Raw genomic sequence first — 22,637 nt, 5'->3', positions numbered from 1 at the left:
CAGAATGCAGCGGAGCACATCTTGTTCTAAGGGATCGAGAACACAGATTATTTATTTCAATTTTTAGATTAAGACCAGTATCTTGAATTTGTCTAAGAAATTATGATAGATATAATCTGCAACAGCATGTTTTAGGTAAAAGTACAAAACTGTCTTTCTGATACTCATGTCAGCCTACTAACATATCAGAAAATGCAGACTTCGTCATGAAGAAACAATGAGATAAGTGTACTTGACATGTCTCAAAATCCATGCTCTACTAAATATCCCAAAATAAGGAAAAGGGTCTATCAATTACTCTTGAACACAAATGACAAGTTCATTTTTCCAGTTCTCTTCTATTTAAAAATAGATTTTACAGTTACATAAATATACTGTGTTTACACATCAAAGAGAACAAATGTGGAGATTGATTCTTGGTTTCTGTACACAGTGGGAGGTACAATGGTAAAATGAAAGTGAATTTGGGGTGAGATTATGACAGTGTCCATCTGTGACCTAATGAGCTAGCAGTTTTCAATATGCCAAAGAAAAGAGCAGTTATCTCCTTGACAAACTTGATTTCTTTATTGCAGTTAGGGAAAAAGGCTTGCCTGGAGGTACTTCTCTACATGCAGTATGTCATTTCTGTCTGTACTGTGCTAGGAAGTATCATTTTAGTAAGGGCTGAGATAGAAAGTTCTGTGTAAATTGTTCTGTAGATATCATTTAAAACCTAAGATAGCAGTAATACAGGTATTCTCAGAATAAACAACTCTCTTTTACAGTCTCACAATTGGAGAAGTCCTGGAAGAGCTTGATGGAAAGAAAACCCTTATGTGACTTATAAAAATTTCAGGATTTTAGAAAGTGCCCAATTCTGTATCAGAATGGAGCTAACAGCCAGCTTCATCCACCCTCAAGATAAAAAAAAGCCAGAGAGCAAGGGTACCCAGCTGGATTTTGGGACACTGAAATTTAAATGCCTCTTCTTATTCTAGCAGAGAGTGAATTCCATTTGTAGATTATGATTTATGGTTAATGTGGGGCTATTGCTTTTTTCTGAAATTAGTCTTTCTTTTTGGGCAGAAATTCCATCCTTGGTAAAACTGATGCACATTTTTGTGAAAAATGTTGACTTCCACAAATGAGTATTTTATATCTGAAAAAACCTTTCTTAGGAAATTCCAGATTCTGTATTTTCTGGCTGTCAGTCAGTACAAAAGAAAAACCTTCTTTCCACCTGTATAACTGAATAACTATCTTCTACAGATTCCAGAATTTCTAATAATCTTAAATATCAGCACAGTAAAAAAAGTTTTGAAAACTTTCAAAAATGTAAAACCCCAAAAGTGCTTCTACAGCAGTCTGAAATTTTAGCATTGCAGGCTTCACTGGAAACAGTTTACTCTGCAGTGAAGTGTCTGTTAAACTGAGACAAAGCTTTGATGGTATGATAGTACTAGACCCTCTTCCATGAATGTCCAGTTCTTGTAAAATCTTCCTGCAGTAACTACCAAGATTTTTAATGCTTTAATGGTTGCATTTCTGGCCATCATAAAAATATGATACTAATGAACATTATTCCTGTCCAAGAGCTGGAATAAAAGGATACGGTATTTCATAGATAGTTTTCTCTCAGAATAGCCACAAAAATAGGAATTAAGTGACAAGTATAACATTTAGCTGGAGAGATCTCACTATGCTGTAGGTAAGTACTGGACAGAAAACTGAGATACGATCCTTAAAAAATATTTTTGAGCAATGCCTGCTAATGATAAAAAAAGCTGGAAGCATTGTAGTGTCATTATTAGTGACCGTCTTAAATGAGGAATTAGTCAAGTGACTGATAATTCAGCTAAATGTAGAATGGGAAAGTTTAGAGCTAGAAATAGCACAATCAACTTCATATGTATATGACTAGTTACAGTTACGAGGATTTCCAAAGAAACACAGGCTGCCAGGACAGACTTCTGCAGATAATTGGGTTGACACTACAGCTTTGTTTATGCTTTTCTTGAAGGAAGCACAGCACAGATGATGATAGCACTGAAGATGTAGGAACAGGGGCTTCAGCACAGTGACTGACCTTGACTACAAACCTGCTGAGACTGCTAGCCACAGAGTCAGATTGTAAGACTGTACCACCACATTGTCTGCAGTTTGTAGTGATAGGTACAATATAACTGTAGATACACGGATACAGCCTTGCTAGCAGTCAGACCTTCAGTTACTGAGTACATGTGCCACAGGTCCATTTTTTCAACCTGTATCGCTCCTGTGGTTGTAGTGGGAGACTGACTCCTCTGAAATCCAACCTTCAACTGATTTTTTTTTTTCCCAGTCTGAGTTTCAGCAAGCTTCTCATCCCAATCTGCTCCTTTCCAATGCATATCATCTCCATGCCAGTCTGTCTGTTATTGTTCTCTTGTTTTGGTGCAGGCACTTTGCTGTGCCACATTGCCTTTGGTTAGTCAGTGAATGGAGTTAAGTTTCTGTCCTCACAAAGGCAAGAGCAGCAAATTTAGGTTGAGTAAGGATTCACTCCTTTATATTTTTGGTAAAAGGAGTTTGAATTCTGGTCCCTGCTCTATGTTCGTATAAGCTTATGACAGTTTATGTGGAGTGCCGTAAGCAGAAGACTACAGAGTTATGGTCATCTTTGGGTGCTGCTTTTTCATCTGGTCAAATTTCAACTTGTATCAAACTTTTTTCAGCATAGTAAAAGGTTTGAAAATAAGCCCCTATCAGAAAAGCCTATAATCTAGTAATAGATAGGGTCTGCGGATGTGGGTCTCTAAAACAGAAAAGAACTGAAACTTGATCATATCTCCTGTGAGTACTCTAATTTCTGTATTATTTTATGCGAAGACGCACTTCTACCAACCTAGATTAAAAATTATAAAAAACCCAACCCCCCAAAACATAGCTAGTTGTTTCCACTGTATTCTGGATGAAGCCTCATCCAGTAGGGATGTGATACTTTTTCTAGAGACAGGAAGATCACGAATTCCCAGGGAAGGCAGTGTGCTTCTATCTACATAGTGTATTTCTATCTAGATAGTTCACAAAGGTTCAGGGACATTTTGGTCTACCTTGTTTTAATGCAAACTAACATTGAGACAAATTTCTTAAGAGAACTTTGAGACATGCTGAAATAAAAAAGCTGGTCCCAAACTGCCCTACCACAGCAAAGCCTGTGTTTTCTTGTATGTATATAGATGAGTTCTGACCCCCTCAGTGCAGACTGGTCAAAAGACAAGATGGAATGAAAACTACAGTTTCACATGTTTGGAATATGCTGCTTTATTCACAGGAAAAAAAGTTTTAGTATGTGGATATTGTCAGGGTGCACTCAGGGCTGGCAACTCCGTTGGGGGCAAGGGTGTCAGGAGCCACAGGGGCTCCCTGGGGTGGCAGGGCTGGTCCTCACCACCTAGGGCTTGTCCCACCACCCCTGTGAAGGAGCAGGACAGGCTGGGGGCAGCTAGGGCAGCCCTGAGCACAGCACATCAGGCAAGTTCATGATGCTGACGCAGGTTCAATGTCAAGCCAGAAAGTCAATCCACACGTTGGGGTTGGGATTGGGCCTGGGTGGGTTAATCAGGAACCAAGAGCAGATCACCAGTATATCCACAGTGATAAGGCAGGTCTGAAGTGAAGCTGGGAAGTCAGTCTGCAAGTCAGGGTCCAGATCATTGGGGTCCTTGGCCAGGCATGGGCACAGATGTGGCAGAGTTAGAGATGGGCACTCCTGCAGCTTGTCTCAGGGTGGAACTGAGGGCCCAGGGCTGAGCTGAAATGGGGCTGCTGGCCCATGGGCATGAGTGTGGGTAGGGGCCCCAGGTGAGGCTTTTCAGGGACAGTAAGACCTATTGCTGCACTCAGCACCGTGACAGATACTGATAAAAGCAATAAAATACATAAACTGGAAGCTGAATTGAAATGTGATTGTTATTTGACCTGATATTGCAAAATAGAAGAGCAAGACGAAGAAGGAGCACTAACTGATGTACTGGATTGCTTTGCATGCACTTCATATAGAGGTTCTCCATGTATGTGTGTGAACATATTTCACCTGCCTTTATAGCTGCATGTCTTGGCTGGCATTTGTGTTGATAGAGTATTCTACCATAGGATCCTTTCCTGAAGATTCCCAATGCTGCATGCTGCAAGAGCTGATAGAATTTGTAAAAACCTGTGTTTGCGCGTCTTATAATGGTCTAGCTAAGTGGTACCAAAGTACAGGGACAATAGGTAATAGTAGGGCCTGAACTGTGAAGAGTGCTGTGCATGTTAGTCTACTCCTGGCTCTCACTCCTGCCTTATGGAGAAGAGAGAACCTTAACTTCTGCAATCTCATTGTATTTAAATGTGACATATGCATTAAGCAGCTCAGATGTGGAGGTGAAGGTACTGGAATACTTCAGCAGTTTTTCCCATAAAGTCTCCTATGGCAGAAACTTTGAAGATTGAACAAGGGATAGCTCCTCTCTCTCCTAGTTTGCCCAAACATACTTTTTGATAAAGTAGTAGGAAGCAGTTTGAACAAAGACCAGTTTGTCAAGGGCATTTGTTTGTTTTATCAATTGGTTAAAGGGAGCAAGGTAAGGAAGGGGTAAGGAATATGCTAAATAAGCGTAGAGCAGTCTTGTGTGCCAGTAATAGAACTGATTCTTGGTCTTAATCTTGTATTCTGCAGTTTAGTTTACTTTACTATTCAGCTCCTAACATATTTATTTTACAAAGTTTATCAATACCCACATACATACATACTCACATTTTCTATGGAATAAAGCAGCATACTCCAAATGTATGAAACTCTGTAGTCTTCATTCAATTTTCAAATTTATCGGCTAAGGGGCAAACAGGACCTGATGTACAGAGATAAATACAGGGCTGCCTGCGATGTCAGAGAGGTCGGTGGTGCAGAGTCCTGTGTGATCATAGCAGTATTATCAGTTTCAAGCAAGCAGTCTGCACACCTTAATCTTGACAGTGATGCCAGCATATTTTCCTAATTGTGATGTAACGTAATTGTGAGATAAGTTAGGTTTAGCAATGTCCTATTTAGGAAGCTGCTGGATCAGCTTCACTGCACTGTCTCTTGAATTAAGTGTTGTATGTATAACTTTAAAATCCTGACACTTATTCTCTGTTTGACGTGACAGCCAACCAGGAATACCACATTCGTCTAACTATAACAAAATGGAAATAATATCTGTAAAGAGAACAGTGCAGTTGCTATGGAGAAACTGAACTTCAATTTAAAAGCCATAAGTTTAAATCTTCATGTTGCCATTTGCTGGGAAGCATGGCTATTTACAGAAATATAGACAGATATGGAAAGCTTACTTAAATATCTAAAGAAGCACTATGTTTCTAGCTTAATGTCAAATTTTCATCTTTTTAGAACCCATGAACTTCTGGGAGACCTTCACATTTACTTTTAAGACTGATCTGTATTCTGCTTATACAACTCCAGGATTCGTAGGTGTAGGAACTCTAGCAACTTTGTCACAGGTTCTCCTGTGGAAGAGAAATTTCCCAAAAAAAGGTCTTTTATTTAGAGGGAGGAAAGAGAAAGTAGACTCCTGACTACATTTTTAGGAGGTAAACTGTATATAATACTGTTTCTTTATCAGTACAGGTTGTGATAGGAATATTTAGAGTTTGGAGTTTGATGCATTAGTTAATAGGGTTATATATTTCATGTCTGACTTCAAGAAGATCATCATGTCTGTCTGTAGTTCTTTTCACATAATTTTAAAAAGTAATTTTTAATGGGAAGTAATTTTGTATCATGTTTGTATTGTAGAAGTGGGTTAAGGTTATTCTGTAGAAAGCCGGACATTGAAAATTATTATGTTGCAATTATGTTTACAATTGCAAAGAGTTCTGGATACATGAGAGACGAATGAGGAAATTGAATAAGGACCTAACTCAGTTTTCACATAGAGATCAAGTCTATTCCTGAAAAAGTCTCTGTACTGATATTCTCTGGAGAGAGACAGCATGACTCTATGTTGTCTCTTTCTGGAGAATTTTAATATTGGGAGATTTATTGGGCATTATTTATTTTCATTTTAACTTATTCTTCCAGTTTGAACTCCTATTTTCAGTTGCCTCTAAAAATTTTCTTAGACTTTAAGCTCAGTGTGAGTGTTATAGTAACTTTTTGAACTGCTGAGGTGCAGAGGAGGGAGTATAAGAGAGGGAGTATTTCTTCTTTGCTCTTTAATAAAAACAGAGAAAAACAAAGAGCATATTTTTAACTAAACACTATTGGCTGAAGTATTTTAACAAGAAATGTTGTCATCCTTCACTTTGCTAACAACTTTACCTCTCAGTGCATTCACTGGAAGTACATTTCAAATTAGATTGTTATCTTGTTTGATGAGGTACCAATTTGAGAGGTGGTGATATAGACATGGTAGAGACAGAATTATTTTCCCGGGAGAACAACCGTTAGCCAGGAAAACTTTGGCATATGGTATACCTGGAACATGAATAGCCAGAATAAGATCGTTATATTATCTATAGTATTTTCCTATAGTTTCTAACATTCAGTGAAAAATATGATTTTTTTTTTCTCCTCTTATTTCAGTAGATTAAATGATGAGTTTACTTAAATAGGCTTGACATGGAGAGCTATATTACCCATAAAAAATATTTCTGTTAAACTCTGGATTTGCAGTGTTGTCTGTTCTGCAGTAAGCTGAAGTTTTATTGGTAATTTCAGGAACATGCCACCCACACACTGAAGCAGCTACTGAAAAGTGCAATATGTATTCTGCCTAGAAAGAATCAGCAGGTGATGATTATACCCTGCTGAACAGTGCTGGGAAATAAGTATATTGAAAAAAATTGTGGCTTATTTTTAGTGCTATGCTACATTTTTTGATTGTGTTTTAAGGAATGAAGCTGAGTGTTTTGTTCTTGCATATAGTATGTAGCTTCTTAATTTCCAATGTAAATTTCAAGTTGCCCATGACTTCATGTCTTGTGCAAATGCATTTTTACTGTACTAGACACCACTACACAGGTATGTAATGTAACCAGAGATGTTGTAATCTATTTATCCTTGGGTATTTTCAGAATTGACTGGACAAGGCCCAGAGCAACCTAATGGTTAAGATAGCTTTGCTTTGACTGAAAGTTTGGACGAGATGACTTTCAGAGATCTCTTTTGTATAATTATATATAAACATGTACATTCTATAATTCTCTGTAAAATTCTAGATATGTGACCTCAGATGAGATAATTTCTTTACAAATTTAGGACTGACTCCATTTTCTTCAGTTTGTAAATTAGTGCTTGTGAAAGTATGGCTATCCCTGTCCAGCGCTGTGTAAATCTGGGCACAGCTGGTCTGTGTTGTCTCTCAGTGTGATCATGAAACAGCAAAACTAAATGGGATGAGATAGAGAAAGAAGAGGGGTGTCAAACAATACTGGGATTGTTCATATATGTCAGAAATCATCTGAAGTTTTGATGACCATACTGGTTTTCAAGATGGACTTTAACTACTATTAAAGATATTCAAATTCATGTAGAAATTAATGTTGAATTAACCACATTCCTAACTGAAATATGGCACAGTGATCAACTGGGAAGATATTAAATAGTATAAGTATGTTACATTTTGTTATTTTGTGGTTTGCAATTTAGTGGTAACCAGAAGAGACACTTTCACAATGTTTTTGCTGTCAGTACTGCCTGACAAATTATGGGAAAATGAAAAAGAAAAAAATTTGAATTGCACAGTGAATGGATAGCAATAATGCATAGTAAATAGCTTCATACATGAAAGAAGTTCAACTTTGTATTAAAGATTTCATGTTTGAACTTCAGCTGTTTCGTAACAGAAATATTAAAGCAGTATGTTGAAACTTGAAAACTTACATAGAAGTTCCTGATTAATCTGAGCAAATTGGGTTTACTGTTCAGTATTACATTTTTGGGGGAAAAAACCATCATAGATACTTTGTGTTTGTTGTTTCTATGATAGTAACAGGAGGAAAAGAGTTTATGGACAAAAAGGCTGATATTTGAGGTATCTGGAGTTAAGAGATCAGTTAGGTGGTGATCTCTGGGCACTGTGATTACTACATGGACTTACAGAATCACAGAACCATTAAGGCTGGAAAAGACCTGTAAGATACTTAAGTCCAACCATCAACCCAACACCACCATGCCCACTAAAACATGTCCTGCAGTGCCACGTCTACACATTTTTTGAACACCTCCAGTGATGGTGACTCCACCACCTCCCTGGGCAGCCTGTTCCAATGCTTGACCACTCTCTCAGTAAAGAAATTTTTCCTAATATCCAGACTAATCCTCCCCTGGCGCAACTTGAGGCCATTTCCTCTTGTCCTATCACTTGTCACTTGGGAGAAGAGACCAATACCCACCTCTCTGCTAGTTGTAGAGAGCAATAAGGTCTCCCCTCAGCCTCCTCTTCTGCAGACTGAACAACCCCAGTTCCCTCAGCTGCTCCTCATAAGACTTGTGCTCCAGACCCCTCACCAGCTTCGTTGCCCTTACCAAACAGATTAGCCATTAAGCCATGCTGTGGTAAGGTTGCAGTTCTGTGAAGGGCTGTTTAAAGGCACTTGACATTTTGGGACTTTTTTTGAGCCTAGCAACTTTTTTTCTGGTTTAGGTTTGGGGTTTTTTTTTGATGGTGGTACAAATATATTTGAGAACCACTGACAAGCTACTACTGGAAACTGTGAGGGATTATTATTTTTTTTTTAACTTCAGTTTTTAGTAGTAGGGAAATTCATGGCTTCATAAAGTAAGTCCCTGGAGAAGTCTGTAAAATTGACAGAACCTGATTTCTTTCTGAAGAAGAGACCTGAGTGACAACTGAGCATTTAAAAAGAACACCTTTGTAGTCTGTAACTGTGTATCCTCTCTTGTTGTACAAAAGAAATTGCATGCCTTAGGTTTAATGTCATATCTGGTTGTTGTATTTCACTGAAAACTTTTATTACTAGTACCCATTATACTGAGTTTGAAAATAAGATAAACCCCCATTCAACAAATTACTTAAGCCTACTTAAGCATAAGCATTAATGTGCTTAATCCTGTTTGGGCTTCCATACATACAGAACTTTATCAGGAGACACGCATTCACAAAAATCCAAACCCAGTCTAAGGCTAAGAGTCTCTTAAAATCTGAAACTGATTGTTATGATTTTTCCACTATTAATAATTCATAATTAAGATGAACTCATGAATTGGAAGTCAAATAAATTGAAACTGAAGTAAGGGAAGTCTGTATTTGAGATATTAAAGGCAAATACGTAAGACTACATTGTTGCATGTTTTCACGATAAGGTATTTTGGGTTTGTTTATTGATAGAAAATGTGATCTGTCAGTTCTAGTCAAATATGTCTTTTCACTTTAAGGCCCCTCAGAAAGGCAACTTAGCTAGGAAATGAGTAATGGCATGTTTTATGGTTTTCTACCTAGAATGGTGTTAATCATTTGTATTGCTGTAGAATGCAAATGCTCTATTCACTTTCCAGAAGCAATAAGCATTCCTGATCCATAAAATCTTACTATAATAGAGAGTAATAACAGTACTACTACTAATAATATAGGGAATAGTTGTGTTACTTTGGAAAAAGAGGGATATGATAGCTTTTTTAAAAGCGTTATAAATGTCTCTCTGTATAACCAGAACAGTTCACCAGGCGTTTTGCAATTTTTCAGCATAAAGGATGTAAGTGTGAAGACACTGAGGTAAATTAATAAATTGACAGTATCAAGTTGACTATATTATTTTTGGAGGTGCTATAATTTTATAGCATTCTAATTTTTGATTCACAATATTTTATACTGTGAAAAAGAAGAGAGAAAATAAAATCTTTAGGCAATGTTAAGTCCCATTTAGTTCTACCTAATTTTGAATTTGGCAAAATGGAGTCCCTAACTCTCAGAGAGTGTTTCAGCCTACCTAATTGTCTAAGTACTTATAACCCACTAGCTTATTCCCTAATCAGCCTTTATGTTTAGCAGATACTTAAGTTCTATAAACACATAAAGCTTTTTGAGTAAACTGTTGTAATCCATTTGTATGTGGACAGGTGCCTAAATTGTGCCTAATTCAGCTTGGTTTTATAGAGTTACTGTTTTTGTGTTGTGATGAATAAATATTGACAGCAGAAAGTTCATTCAGAAACCCATCTGGGTGCTTGTTCTCCCTGTATCAATGAGAAAGTGTGGACATCTCTGAAGATGTTCAATTGATTGCTCTTTTGTGTTGAACAGGAAGCCACTGGAAGCCAGCCAGAGTGAGGCATGAAGTAGAGGGATGTGTTTGACTACATGCCTAGCTTTTGAGCTGAATTTGTGTGCAAATTAAACACCAGAGCACTTACAGAGGATACCGAGCTGACAAAGCAGAAGGCCTTCCTTCACTCCTTTCTGCCCACTTCCAAAGTGGACAGACTGAGTGTATCTTTCTTTGTTTCTTTTGAATGTAATAATGTTTTATTGTAAAGTGCATGAACAATTTTTGAGCTGCCTCTTAAGGATGGCTATCTTAACATCTTTCTCCTAAGGACAATAATTTCTTATCAGGACTGTATGACCACAGAAGAACTGCAAATACTCCACAGTTTGGATTGTAAGTGGCTAGAATCTCATTTTTGACCCAGAAAGAAAGTTCCACTGCCAAGTGTTTCCTGTTGTCTGGCTTTAGGTGGTTCCACATGACACGCAGGCTTTCTGAGTAGCAGATTTCTTTTTCTGACCAACTCTGTTTCCTCATTGTGAAATTATGAAAGGATCTTGAGTTTGCAAATTACTTGAGTGTATGTTAACTTTAAGCATTTACAGTGCTATTTTGAAGCTGAATTGCTCATTTGTTGAAATATAAGAAATCAGCTGAATCAGAACCTAGAGCAACAGAATCAGTAGGCAAAGAGTTTTGTGTACTTTTTACCATCTTGTTTGTGTGAAACACTGACATAGTACTTTGTTTGCTTATGAAGGAAGGTCACACAGCGTTAACAGAGAGTATTTGTAGTAAAAGTATTACATACAGATACTGTGACTGCAAATCTAGGGCAAGATTCCTGAATTCCGGCCAAATAGCTGTTCTGAAATGGAATCTTGCAGTGAACCTGTAGAAAGTTTTCTAAGTTCAAATCTCATTGAAACTGTGACATTGGTTCCCTTATAATCCTTATTCACTTCATTTTATATAATCTCCACATTCTCAGTGTCCATGATGCGATAACTAAAGCTGAGTATTTGCAATAAGTATGTAGATTATCATACCATAGAATTCATTATAGTAACACTTAAAGCAGTAGAGCTTTGACACAAAGCAGTGGGATTCCTTATTTAAAGAGCCATAAGGAAGTAGCGTGTTTATTGACTTAATGTTTCTCCTTCAGTGATGAGTAGTGAATTACGTAACTATGCTGATGTATTGTCCTTATATTTCAGTCATAGCTAATTGAGTTCAACATGGCCAAGTCAGTCCTCATAAAATTGCCGAGTATGTAGGCAGTATGATAAGATAGCAGCGGATGATGGAACTTTTTGTATCTGTAGAGCTAAATATCCATGCTATGAATGTTAGTGGGTTTTGGCATATTTTTGGCCAGGAAACAGCAGAGTTCATAGGGTCCTATTCAGAACTATGGTTCTGAACTATGGTTTGAAATAGGAAAATACTGGGTTCTTTAAGAACATATGAGATATGGACAACATTGTATTAACATTTGTCTATTGCTATTGTGCATATTTCTCCTGTTGTAATGGAATAATTTATTTTACAGTTTTAAAATACTGATTCTAACTTACAGTATGAATTTACTTTCCCTCTGATTGTCTCTTACTGTCAGGTTCAATTTTCACACTGCTGAAATACTGTGCTTATTGTAGACAAAGGTTATTTTGTCCTATTTAATTATAAAGTACTAACTTTTACAAACTTTGCATGCATCCTGGGACCTTTAAAGAACCATTTCAAAATGTTGTTCTGTTGATTTTATATCTCATTTTCTCTTTGGTTGTATGCAAGATAAAGGTATGATTCACAACAAAGTTGTTCATTTTTGATAATATGACTTGCAATAACTTTAATATTTGGAAAAACATTTTCTTGTTCTTTCTGTTTTACTGTGGGAGCATGTGTAGGACGGGTTTCTTTTAAGAAAGTCTTGGCTTACACTATTTCAGTAATAACTTCTATACCAAACATAATTAAATTTTTATTTCTTCAGTGTTAAACTGGAAAACTTTTAAACATGGGAGATTCCCTTTCCTGAAATAGCAAATGTTTATTTGTAGCTTCTATTAAATCCATTGCGTATGGCATCAAGTAATTGGTTTCTATTGTGCAAATTTGTGAAGGTATTTACATGGCTTCAGAGCAAGATTCATGGGGAGACACAGAATATTTTCAAAAAAATGCACAGATTATTTGTAACAGATAATGGGTTAACACACTTTGATGGTAAAGCTTTCTTTTCAAAGAAAATATCTTCCATAATGTCTCATTTCTGTGATGTTATCTGCCCTCCAGTCGAGTCAGTTTGCAGTTCTAGGGTTCTTTTCTGCTTTATGTTAATAGTGAAAATTACTGTTCACACAGATGACATGTTTTGCTTCCAGATCTACTTAGGTGTATTAAATTCCTCTCTCGCCTCCATAGCAACCCATATATTTTTCATTTACTGCTACAGTAATTGATAAAAATGAAGCTATAAAATGTGAGAAAGTTTCAGCCTGTCTGCTTACTATGGAGTAGTGTGTTAATTTTTTTCTGCATTTGCTGTCTAGTAAATACTTACTCCACTTCAGGGTTTCTCAATATCTAACATTTTCTCTGGTTTTGGCCCTTATAATATGAGGGATTATTTTTACTTCATGTTCACTTCTTCTATTGGAAACCTAGGATTAGTAAGTTTTAGTAGAGTAGGAGATATAACTTGTTTAAGAGCTGGACCAAGCCTCTGGGTCTTTCAGCTGGGGAGAAGAAGCATGAATGGTTCACTGCTGTGGTCCAAAGGCAGAATTACAAATTCTCATTCACTCTTTCTGCGCACCTACTCTCAGGCACATTCAAAAACGTTAACCCAAAGTGGAAAATATTTCTTTTATTGGCTTAGGGGAAAGTGATTCAATGATGACTTTAAAAAATTTTTTTGTGATGCTCAAAATGAATCTGTCAGTTGTTAGTCACATACTATTGGTGTCCCTGTAAGTCAGGAGATCTACCACTCTTTCTATAAAACTGTTACGATCCTTTTCTTACAAATAAGAAAATCCTCTTTTCTTTTAGTGAAGAGGTCTGATTATGTAACAAACTGATATTGTGTAAAATGTTCCTTCATAACCACCTTCAAATCTTTGGGCTGTTACCAAATGAAGTCCAAAGTCTGACAAAAAGTACGCATGTATTTATCAGTCTCTGGGAAAGTGGAAAGCAGTTTCTTTCTTCTGACTTCTGTAGATACCAGAAGAGCCTTCCTCCTATTGTTCTGTGTGTTTTGAACTTTGAAGCTGACACCTTTGAAATTGTGACACTCTTCTGAGCCTCTTCATTCATGTTCTGTGAGGCATCTTCCAGCCCAAACTTTTCACTTTCCAATGAGTTATTTTACCTTTTACTAGAGAAAGTGTTGTGTGAAAATAACTGTTTGTATGGGCCCTCATTCATATATGGAGTTCTGGCTATGAAGTGATATCTGAATACTTAGACAAAGAATAATTAGTGGTTTTGTTATTATACTTAGTAATGCATAATGTTCTATTCTTAATTTTTTCAACCTGATTTTTTTAATTTACCAAAATTTGCCCCATATATTGAGCTAACTGCTTTTTTTGTTTGTGTGTGTGTGTTTAAAACCTAGGCATTAGAGCATAAGCAACTTGCAGAGAAGTATTGTTTCCATGGTGCTGAGGTTTCAGCTCATTTTATCTTTTTAATATAATAGCCTTTATTTTAAATAGGCATTTTCCTATAACTTGATATTCAAAGAAGATATATTTTTTTGTTTAACGTTGTTCATGAAAACTGAAAAAAATGGGAGGATATTTAACCTGGAAATTACTTTCTATTTTGTAATTGCATTTTATTCAGCTGAACTAAGAATCATTTATTAAACCACTTATTGTATTATACTAAATTGCCATGCACAACCATTAGCATTTGCATAAACCAGATTATGTAGTTTTGCAGTATATTCTTTGTCACAGTGAGTTATTTATTAGAGGAAGCATCTGCTGTTTTTCATGGCCTGAATGTTGTATGCATGGGAAGGCATGTAACATGACTACAATAATCTAACTTCATTTGAAATTCTGAATATCTGCCAGATAGAATTATGAAAAGCCTGCATAAAATACAGTGATATGTTTCTGCTGCTGAGGTTAACATGGCATTCATTATGCTCAGAATTTACACATATTGTCAGACGTGTAGTTTAGGCTACATTAGTGAGTTTTGTATTGTAAAGCTTTGTAGGAACCTTTAGGTTTCAGGGATTGACATTGGTAGAGTTTTCATATGAAATTTTAGATTCTAAACAAGATATGTGAAAATATGCATTTGAAAATGAGAGGATAAACCTACATTTGGGGTGCTATGTAAATAATGCTCATTTTTCCTCAAACACAAAGTTTGAAAAAGCAGATGTAACTTTTTTGAATGGTTTCTGAAAAATTACGCATCATCTTTACATTTCTAAATACACAGGACAACAAAACCAGCATGTTTTTTAAAATGAACATCTTTTTCAGCTCTGTGGAAGACTTACTGAAACTTACTCACAAAGGATGTTTTGGGTGCTGGAGGGAAAGAATTATTTCAGATAACTACGTACATGTATTATTCCTACAACAGCAAACCCACTGTTTCAGATGCTTGGTGAGAGGCTAAAAGAGAATGCCCTTTTAAAAGTCTATATTATAAATACTTTGTGCAGACCGGAGTAGATCCTCCAGTGTCATTACCCTTAGATGAGATTATTGGAGATGTTCCAGATTCTGTAACATATTGTGAAGTGAACCTTATTATCTGTTCTATGACAAATTACATATTCAAGTGTTTCTAGCTGTCATAACAATGAACATTTATCATAGTTTGACTCATGAAAAATGATTCTAATTACACGATACCATAAAAATTACTTTGGTTAAATTATTAGTAATAGATAAAAATGTTTTTACTAGCCATAAAATTATGGTAATATTCCTGATTTCTTTCAATGGAGAGGCAGTCAAAATAAATATTTCACCATCTAATTGTGGTTTTGGATTATGATGACATAGGAAATACTTTCAATTGTTTTTGCTCAGTATATTACTGTGACAAACTCATACAACAGGTTTGGATATTCTCCCCACCACCTTGCTGTATGTCAAAAATCTATCCTAATTATCTTCAGTCACTGGTCAGGACTTCTTTCTTGCCTGAATTCTTGATTCCTCTTAGTAGCCTTTGGTTACTTATCATGAATATTTCAGTGTGAAGTGTCCCAATCCAACAATGTTATACATCAGCCTGTTTACAAACATCAAGAAGTATGTTTGATGCAAACACATTCAGACTAGATACGAGGAAGAAGTTTTTTACAATGAGGGTGGTGGAACACTGGAACAGGTTGCCCCGAGAGGTGGTAGATGCCCCGTCCCTGGAAACATTCAAGGTCAGGCTGGACGGGGCTCTGAGCAACCTGATCTAGTTGAAGATGTGCCTGCTCATTGCAGGAGGGTTGGACTAGATGACCTTTAAAGGTCTCTTCCAACCCAAACTATTCTATGACATAAATGGGATAAATGCAGTAGTCATTGCTCACTCTCATGGTAACCATCAGCTTTGGGTTGATGGAGCATTTAGGATCAATAACTCTCCAAAGTTTTATTAATAGAAGCATCATAGTACTCTCCTAAAGAACAACTAGGCAGAATTTATTCCACTATGAAGGAAGAAGAGCCACTTGGATTCTTCATGATGATCCTCTGGCATGCAGCAAGCCAGGGGAGAAGATACAATACCCTGGGGGGTCTCAAGGGATATGTTAGAATTTAATAGCAGTTCTTCATTATCAATATAAATGAAAAAGAAATTTACTAAAGATGGCAAATATATTGCATTCCTCCTTTCTACATTTATGAGAATATTTCTCCTTTAAGGTTTATTATTCAGAAGAAAGGAAACCCTGAGTATCTTACTTCCACTTCTTGTTCTTATATGTTTGCAGATAATCAATAATTATAGCCATAAAGTTTTCTTTAAAAGTCTGAATTATCTGAAAATATAATTTAAGACCATTGAAACTGCCCCCTAATCATTGTCTTTCTAAACCAGTGTCCTTAAGTTATATTTTCAAGTATAAATATGCATAGGGGTATTCTTGCTCCCCATGCTTTCTAAAAAAGTGCCTTAGGGCTAAAATAACTATTTCTTCTAACCTTTGTGATTCTTATTAGGTGTCTTACATAAATTGTGAGGACAGTTAGTGTTTAACAACAAGGAAGTCATGTATCAAAAGAGAGACTTAGGCAAATCCAGATCTATTAAGTTTTCAAATAACAGGATACGGTGTGGCCTTCAACTGTGAATAGCCTAGATTCCAGGAGATCAAGACAACTGTTCACAAATTTAGAATTTGTAAGTTATAAATAAGTTAATAATTGCCTGGCGAGACACACCATACCTACATGAATTGTCACTGTGATGAATGTGATGAATGAGGTGTAACAGTAAATCTTTAAAGAACAGTTTTTCTGCTGTTGCTCACCTGGCAGTCATGACTGACTCTGATGTGTTGTCCCATGTTCCAGGGAAGTAATAAAACTTCAGCTGACCTGATTTCTATAGGAAATGAGATGGAAGGTATAAAAAGTTTTCAGTTAAATACAAATTCTATCTTCTTGTCAGAATGTCAGTTCAGATTAGATGCTCACTGAGCCTCTATCATTCTTAGGTCATACAAACACAAATTTGTATATACTGCTCATATCTCAGTCCTTAAGCATACATCATTCAGATTGATTCTTATAAGGAATGCAAGAGTATCTAGAAGGCAGAAGCTAAAGTAGCCAGAAGCTTGGCAGAAACGTGGAAAAAAGGCCTAGCTCAGCATTATGGTTTTGGGTTGTTTTTGTTTTGTTTTGTTTTGTTTTTTTTATGGTTGGACTTGATGATCTTACAGGTCTTTTCCAACCTTAGTGATTCTGTGATTCTGTGATTATGTAGTTTCTGAAGATTTAGCCGTGTTATGGAATATTGTTTCACACTTGTATATAATGATTTACAATTGCCGTATAGATATTTGAGAAGAAAATTCATTCCCACTTATCAACAATCACATCCTCCCCCCTCCCCTTTCTATTTTCTAGTCCTGTTTAGGTTTCGGATTACATATGATAGGTATTATACCATCAAGCATGTGGTCAGAAGAGACCAAGCTGGCTGGAGGCCTCTGAGTAAGGGCCATGGTGTGTCCCTGGTATGTGCTCTGCAGCTTCAATCTCACATTGCTGTTTCTTTCTACAAGGCAAAAATCTAATTTAGATTTTATCAGTATGGGCAACTGTTCTCTAATGCTTTCCCCATGAATCACCCACTCTCACTCTTCTCTTTTTCTCTCACTTCTATTGTATATGTATTTTTATCCTTTCTACAAAAATACTTATTTTAATGTACTGGCAGCCCAGCACATTACTTTTATGAAGTTGTAATTTCAAATAAGAAATAATTCTGACTTGATAGTGGTGGTCAGTTACATGTGTCATCTTCAACTTTTTGGAACAGTTTACAGAAATTTGAGATTCAATAATTTAATTTTAAAAAATAAAACTCACATTATTTTGATTTCAGGACTAAAGATTATTCAGCTATAGTGGAAGAGTATTTCTTTAGAAGGTTTTATTATGCAGATGAAAATGTCTAGGACATGTAGGATTACTGTAGAGTTGCTGCTCATTGCAGTGGGTGAGGCGAGACAACAGAACTGATATTATTGAGAAGAATGCTGAAGAGCTTTTAATCTTAGAAAAAACTAGAATCACATTGCTTGATGCCTGATACTTGAAGACAATTTTATGTCATCTGCTAGCAACTAACTTGAATTAGTTTAGAGCTTAAAAATTTCTATAATATGCTCAGTACCTGCAAAATGGAGAACACACTGCAGCAACCAGAAGACTTTACATTGCTTTTCTCCAGCAATGACAAGTTTGTCTTTTTTGCTACATATGCATTTTTTAATTAAGGCTTATCTTCTTCACTTCACCAGTTGATAGAATTCCAGACTTTTTAAAGTATTAACAATTCTTTCTGGACTCTAACTTTTTTAAGTTCTGCTTGGCATACTATGATGATATTTGCTTTATTAGGGAGAGATTTAGGAAGAATTTACTTGTCAGTAATTTACATTCCAACCATTTTCTCAGTAACCCCATTTTTATTTATTCTTCTCTGACATGTATATTCTTGCAATGTTAATTACAGAATGTTGAATAACATTCAGAAAATCAAATTGAATGTTAAGAGCAATTAGGAAAGGAGTAGAGTACAAAAAAGGGAACATCATTATGTCAGTATGAATGCCCTCATTTTGAATCTGATCCCTGTCACATCACTGAAGACTGAGAGGATGAGGGGTGACAGGGATGGTCAAAAGCCTAGAACAGCTGGGTGAGTAGATTAGAATTTCCCTAAAGGAGAGGACAAGGGAAGTGTGATAGAGGTCTGTGAAATCACAAGGAGAGGATAAGTAAAGAACAACCACTTGTTGCCTTCTAAAGTACAAGAGTTAGGGATGTCAAACTTGGTGAGATAGCTAAAAACACAATGGGGTGCATGCAAACTGTAAAATGTGATGTGCTTTAAAGGCAACTTGAGAAGGTAATCTTAGAAAGTTTGATTGGTGGACATGCAAAACAAAGTCAGCACCTTTTGATTAGGAAGTGTGGGAGTCTCAAAGGGTTGTAGGAAGAGAAGTACTATTACATGCTTGTCCTGGTCTTGTGCTGGTCTCATTGTTCTCTAGGCCAGCACTGTTGACTGCCTTTGTAGACAGAATACAGGGTGACACAGGCATAAAGTATCATCCAATATCTATTCTTATGTTTTGTATATCAATGTTTAATGTTTTGGGTTTTTTTTTTTTTACCCTGTAGCTGAATTCAGGAGCTGAGCAGGGTTTTACTTCGGTGTTTGGTGACAATTTTAAGGCTGCAGTATTTCTTCATGGTCTTCTCTAGGCAGATTTACTATTACTAGGGTTTTGGCATTCTGACTTAATCTTGTAGAAACTTGCATGTACAAGGATTAAATTGAAGTCTGCTGTTTTAGTCATTGCTTTAGTAAATAAATTTTTGCCTCTGCCCTTTTACAGCAGACTTAAATGGACAAGGTAGAAATGTCTTTTTTTCAAGGTAGGAAGGAATCTTCTTGTCCTGCAGTTGCACTTCAGCTGCTTCAATGCCTCCACATTACACAGTGCAGTCTAGGGAGAAATATTTTCTATATTTAGTGTGATAAAAAGGCAGGAATATAATACAGAGTTAATAGTGCTGTTATTTATAAATTACAAGGGTTTTTAAGTCTTCTCTAATTTAAACCTAAGATTTCAACTCATGCACATTTATTCCATTAATAAAAATCTGTATTTGTAAACTTCTTGATTTCAGTTGTACTCTTCCTAATATCCATGTTTCATTTCATCCAAGTGCAGAATTTAAAAAATAAGCCTTTTTTTTTTTTTTTTTTTTTTTTTTTACAGGATGTGGGCTACAGGAATAATTTTCTGTTAACTTCATTTAAGGAATGAGATGGCTTAAGTTTAAAAAGTTGTATTTGGAGCTGCGGGAAGCCCACTTACAAACTTTTCCAATTCCTTGTTATGTCTTTGGAGTCCACTAGCTGAAACTAGTTACTGTTAGTATGTATCAGTAAAACTGCTAATGCAGAGAGCTCATACTCTGACTAGACGTAAAGGGGAAAGGGTAAAAAAGGTAGAGACACAATCACATTGCTATTTTAGGCATGTTTTTTGAACACTGGCCACTTACCTTGTGTTGTTCGCTAGTACGTACTCTTTATTACAGATGCTTGTTAGTATTCTGTTTATTTTATTTTGTACGATTTTTTTTTCCTGTTTTTGATTAACTGTTTTTGGTGTTCATTTTCAAGTTCTTTATTCAGTGGTGGATTAACATAGGAGTAATTTAAAATTTGGTTCTACTGAAGTCATCAAGTAGAATTTTAAAGTGGAACTCCTGTGGCTGCCATCTCAACCCTATTCTTCGAGAGGCCTTGAATTATTACCAGATTATGAACTCTCATAAAAATCAGTTCACAACACAATAAGCAGGAAAAACTGCAAAAAGTTCAGTGGTGTAGTGATCCGCTAACAGTATAAATCATTTACCTAAAAAAGGAACTGTTATCTACAGCCATAGTTTACCTTAGGCAATATGAGTTCTTCCTGTTGAAGAAATTGTTATTCCGCATCCTGTTCTCTCCATCACATTCTTCAATCATTTTCTGAGTAGTGCTATGATAATATCTAACTGTCAGGGTGTTTTCTGGCCCTTTGCATTTTATTATATCATATTTGATTTATATGTGGTGCTTGACTCTCCTAGGCATCCATATGTCCAATGTAAGAAAGATGTGGAAATATGTCTTTGCCCATGCAATTGCTTTCTGCCAGGATTAAAAAAAAATAATCACAGATCAAGAAACTCTGGTGAAACTGTATGCTATCTTCTTATTCATGTTCTAAAGCAGAGATAGTCTGCTTGATTGGACACTTCAGTGTACCAGCAAAACTTTTGATTACTTCCTTTTTTCCATCCCTCAACATTTGCTAATTATGGGAATTCACTATATGTATCGTTGTTAAGGGACCTTGCACCATTATTGCTGTTCACTCAAATATAGAGCAGTAATTCGTCTTCATTCACAACCTGGGATTCTGCCATCAAAATGTAGATGGCATATCTTTAGCTTTCTTCTATATAATATAAACTTATTGTAAAACCATTCCCAAAGAGAAAGTAATTGCAGTGGTTAATGCATTTGTCACTTTCATAAGATATAATTAAAAAAATTTAAGGAGACATCCCCTGAATTAGAACGTAGCAAAGCAGTTATGGCAAGACCAGTTATGTTGGAGCTTTTGCTAAATACAAAGTTTGATGAATAAAGACATTTCTGTAACTAAACAAGAACTGTATTACACAAAAATTTAAAGAAACAAGAAATGTTATCTTCTAGCATGCAAGTAATTCTTCCAGTCTGTTACAATGTGGATTTCAGCAGAATGTGGTATTTAATTTGTTAAATTTTAAAGCCTGCTGTCCAGAGTTATTGAACCTGGTTCTTTTCCTTTGTCATCTGAGAAATATCTCTCTTACCTACTTAAATTTTTGCATTTCAGGAATCTTATTCAAAGAAGAGAGGTTATGCATTGGAAGCAATACCCTCTGTACCTCTGGATGCAGTTCCTTCAGAAAATGACAGCAGTCTTTGTGATTCGGTAGACATAGCAGTGACCAAAAAGCCTTGTTCCCTAGAGATAGCAAGAGTACCTTCCTCAAGACCAGGTAAATCACCAAATAATCCTTCACATATTCTTTACTGTAAGTGTAATGTTATAGAAGGTATAGAATTATATACAGAAGGTATAGGTTTATATCTTTAACAATACAGTACTCTGTTTACTTGTCACAGTATAATTATAGTCTTCTGTTAGCTACCATAAGAGCTTAGTATTAGAGTAAAGATTAATAGCAAAATGCTGTAGAAGGGAAAACAAAGCAGAGGTTTAAATAATTTCCTAGATAAATATAAGAAGATTGCAAAAAGCCAAATTAGAAATTGAATTTCTTTAAGCCCAGGCTTTTGCAGTAATCTATTTGCCAACCTGTTTCCATTTCTTAATGAAGTGCTTAGCAGCAACATTAGACAACTAATTCAAAATTTAAAGTACTCTATATTTCTATGTTACATAAGGGAAGATCTGCTCTGCTTTTGAAAATGAAGCAGTGAATGAGAATTGATAGAAAGATTAAATGACGCTTTGGCAGAATGCTGTTTGTATTATACAGGTTCGAACAATGATAAGTTACAATAGTTAAAAACCAATAGAATTATGCTGAGTCAGATGAATTATATTATCTGTAAGGACTCTGTTTATGTTCTTCAAAATTATATGCTCTCTTCCATTACCCTTGTTTGAACTCTTCACTGGTCACCACCTGGTACAGGAATTTCAGAATATAATCATTTCTCTTTAAGTAATTGGACTGAGAGTCTGCTTTGACAAATGACAGTTCTCAGCAGCACAGACCTATTTGAAATGAGCAATTGACTTTTTGACTTGTGCTGTCTTGATTATGAATCATGATTTGGGAAGTATACAAGAACAACAGATGATTGTTGACTAACATCATGTTACCTATCTAGTCTGTGTAAGGGGGAGCACCTTCTTGATTTCACAGCTGAACTAGAATTGGAAGAGTGCCAAAGGTATATCAGGCATAGTATATAACGGCCAGATATCAAGATACAGCTTGGGATTCTGCAAGGTGAGGTGGAGTGAATCATAATTCCCACCTCTCCATAAAATTTGGGCTAAATAAGACTTGAGGGAACCTGCATTATGA

General features: G+C 36.1%; 1 protein-coding gene across 1 annotated transcript in view; it reads left to right on the top strand.

Moving 5' to 3' along the window:
- ANKS1B (ankyrin repeat and sterile alpha motif domain containing 1B) overlaps positions 1-22,637 on the top strand; it is a 457,036-nt gene that overhangs the window by 115,123 nt on the left and 319,276 nt on the right. The window contains exon 10 of the mRNA XM_059816688.1: positions 21,410-21,575. Within this exon, the coding sequence (XP_059672671.1) occupies positions 21,410-21,575 (166 nt within the window). The remainder of the gene's footprint in view (positions 1-21,409; positions 21,576-22,637) is intronic.

The sequence above is a fragment of the Gavia stellata genome, chromosome 4, assembly GCF_030936135.1.
Source record: "Gavia stellata isolate bGavSte3 chromosome 4, bGavSte3.hap2, whole genome shotgun sequence".
NCBI classification, from domain to species: Eukaryota; Metazoa; Chordata; class Aves; order Gaviiformes; family Gaviidae; genus Gavia; species Gavia stellata.
Note: the sequence above shows the minus strand (reverse complement) of the source record. Positions and strands in the feature narration are given on the sequence as shown.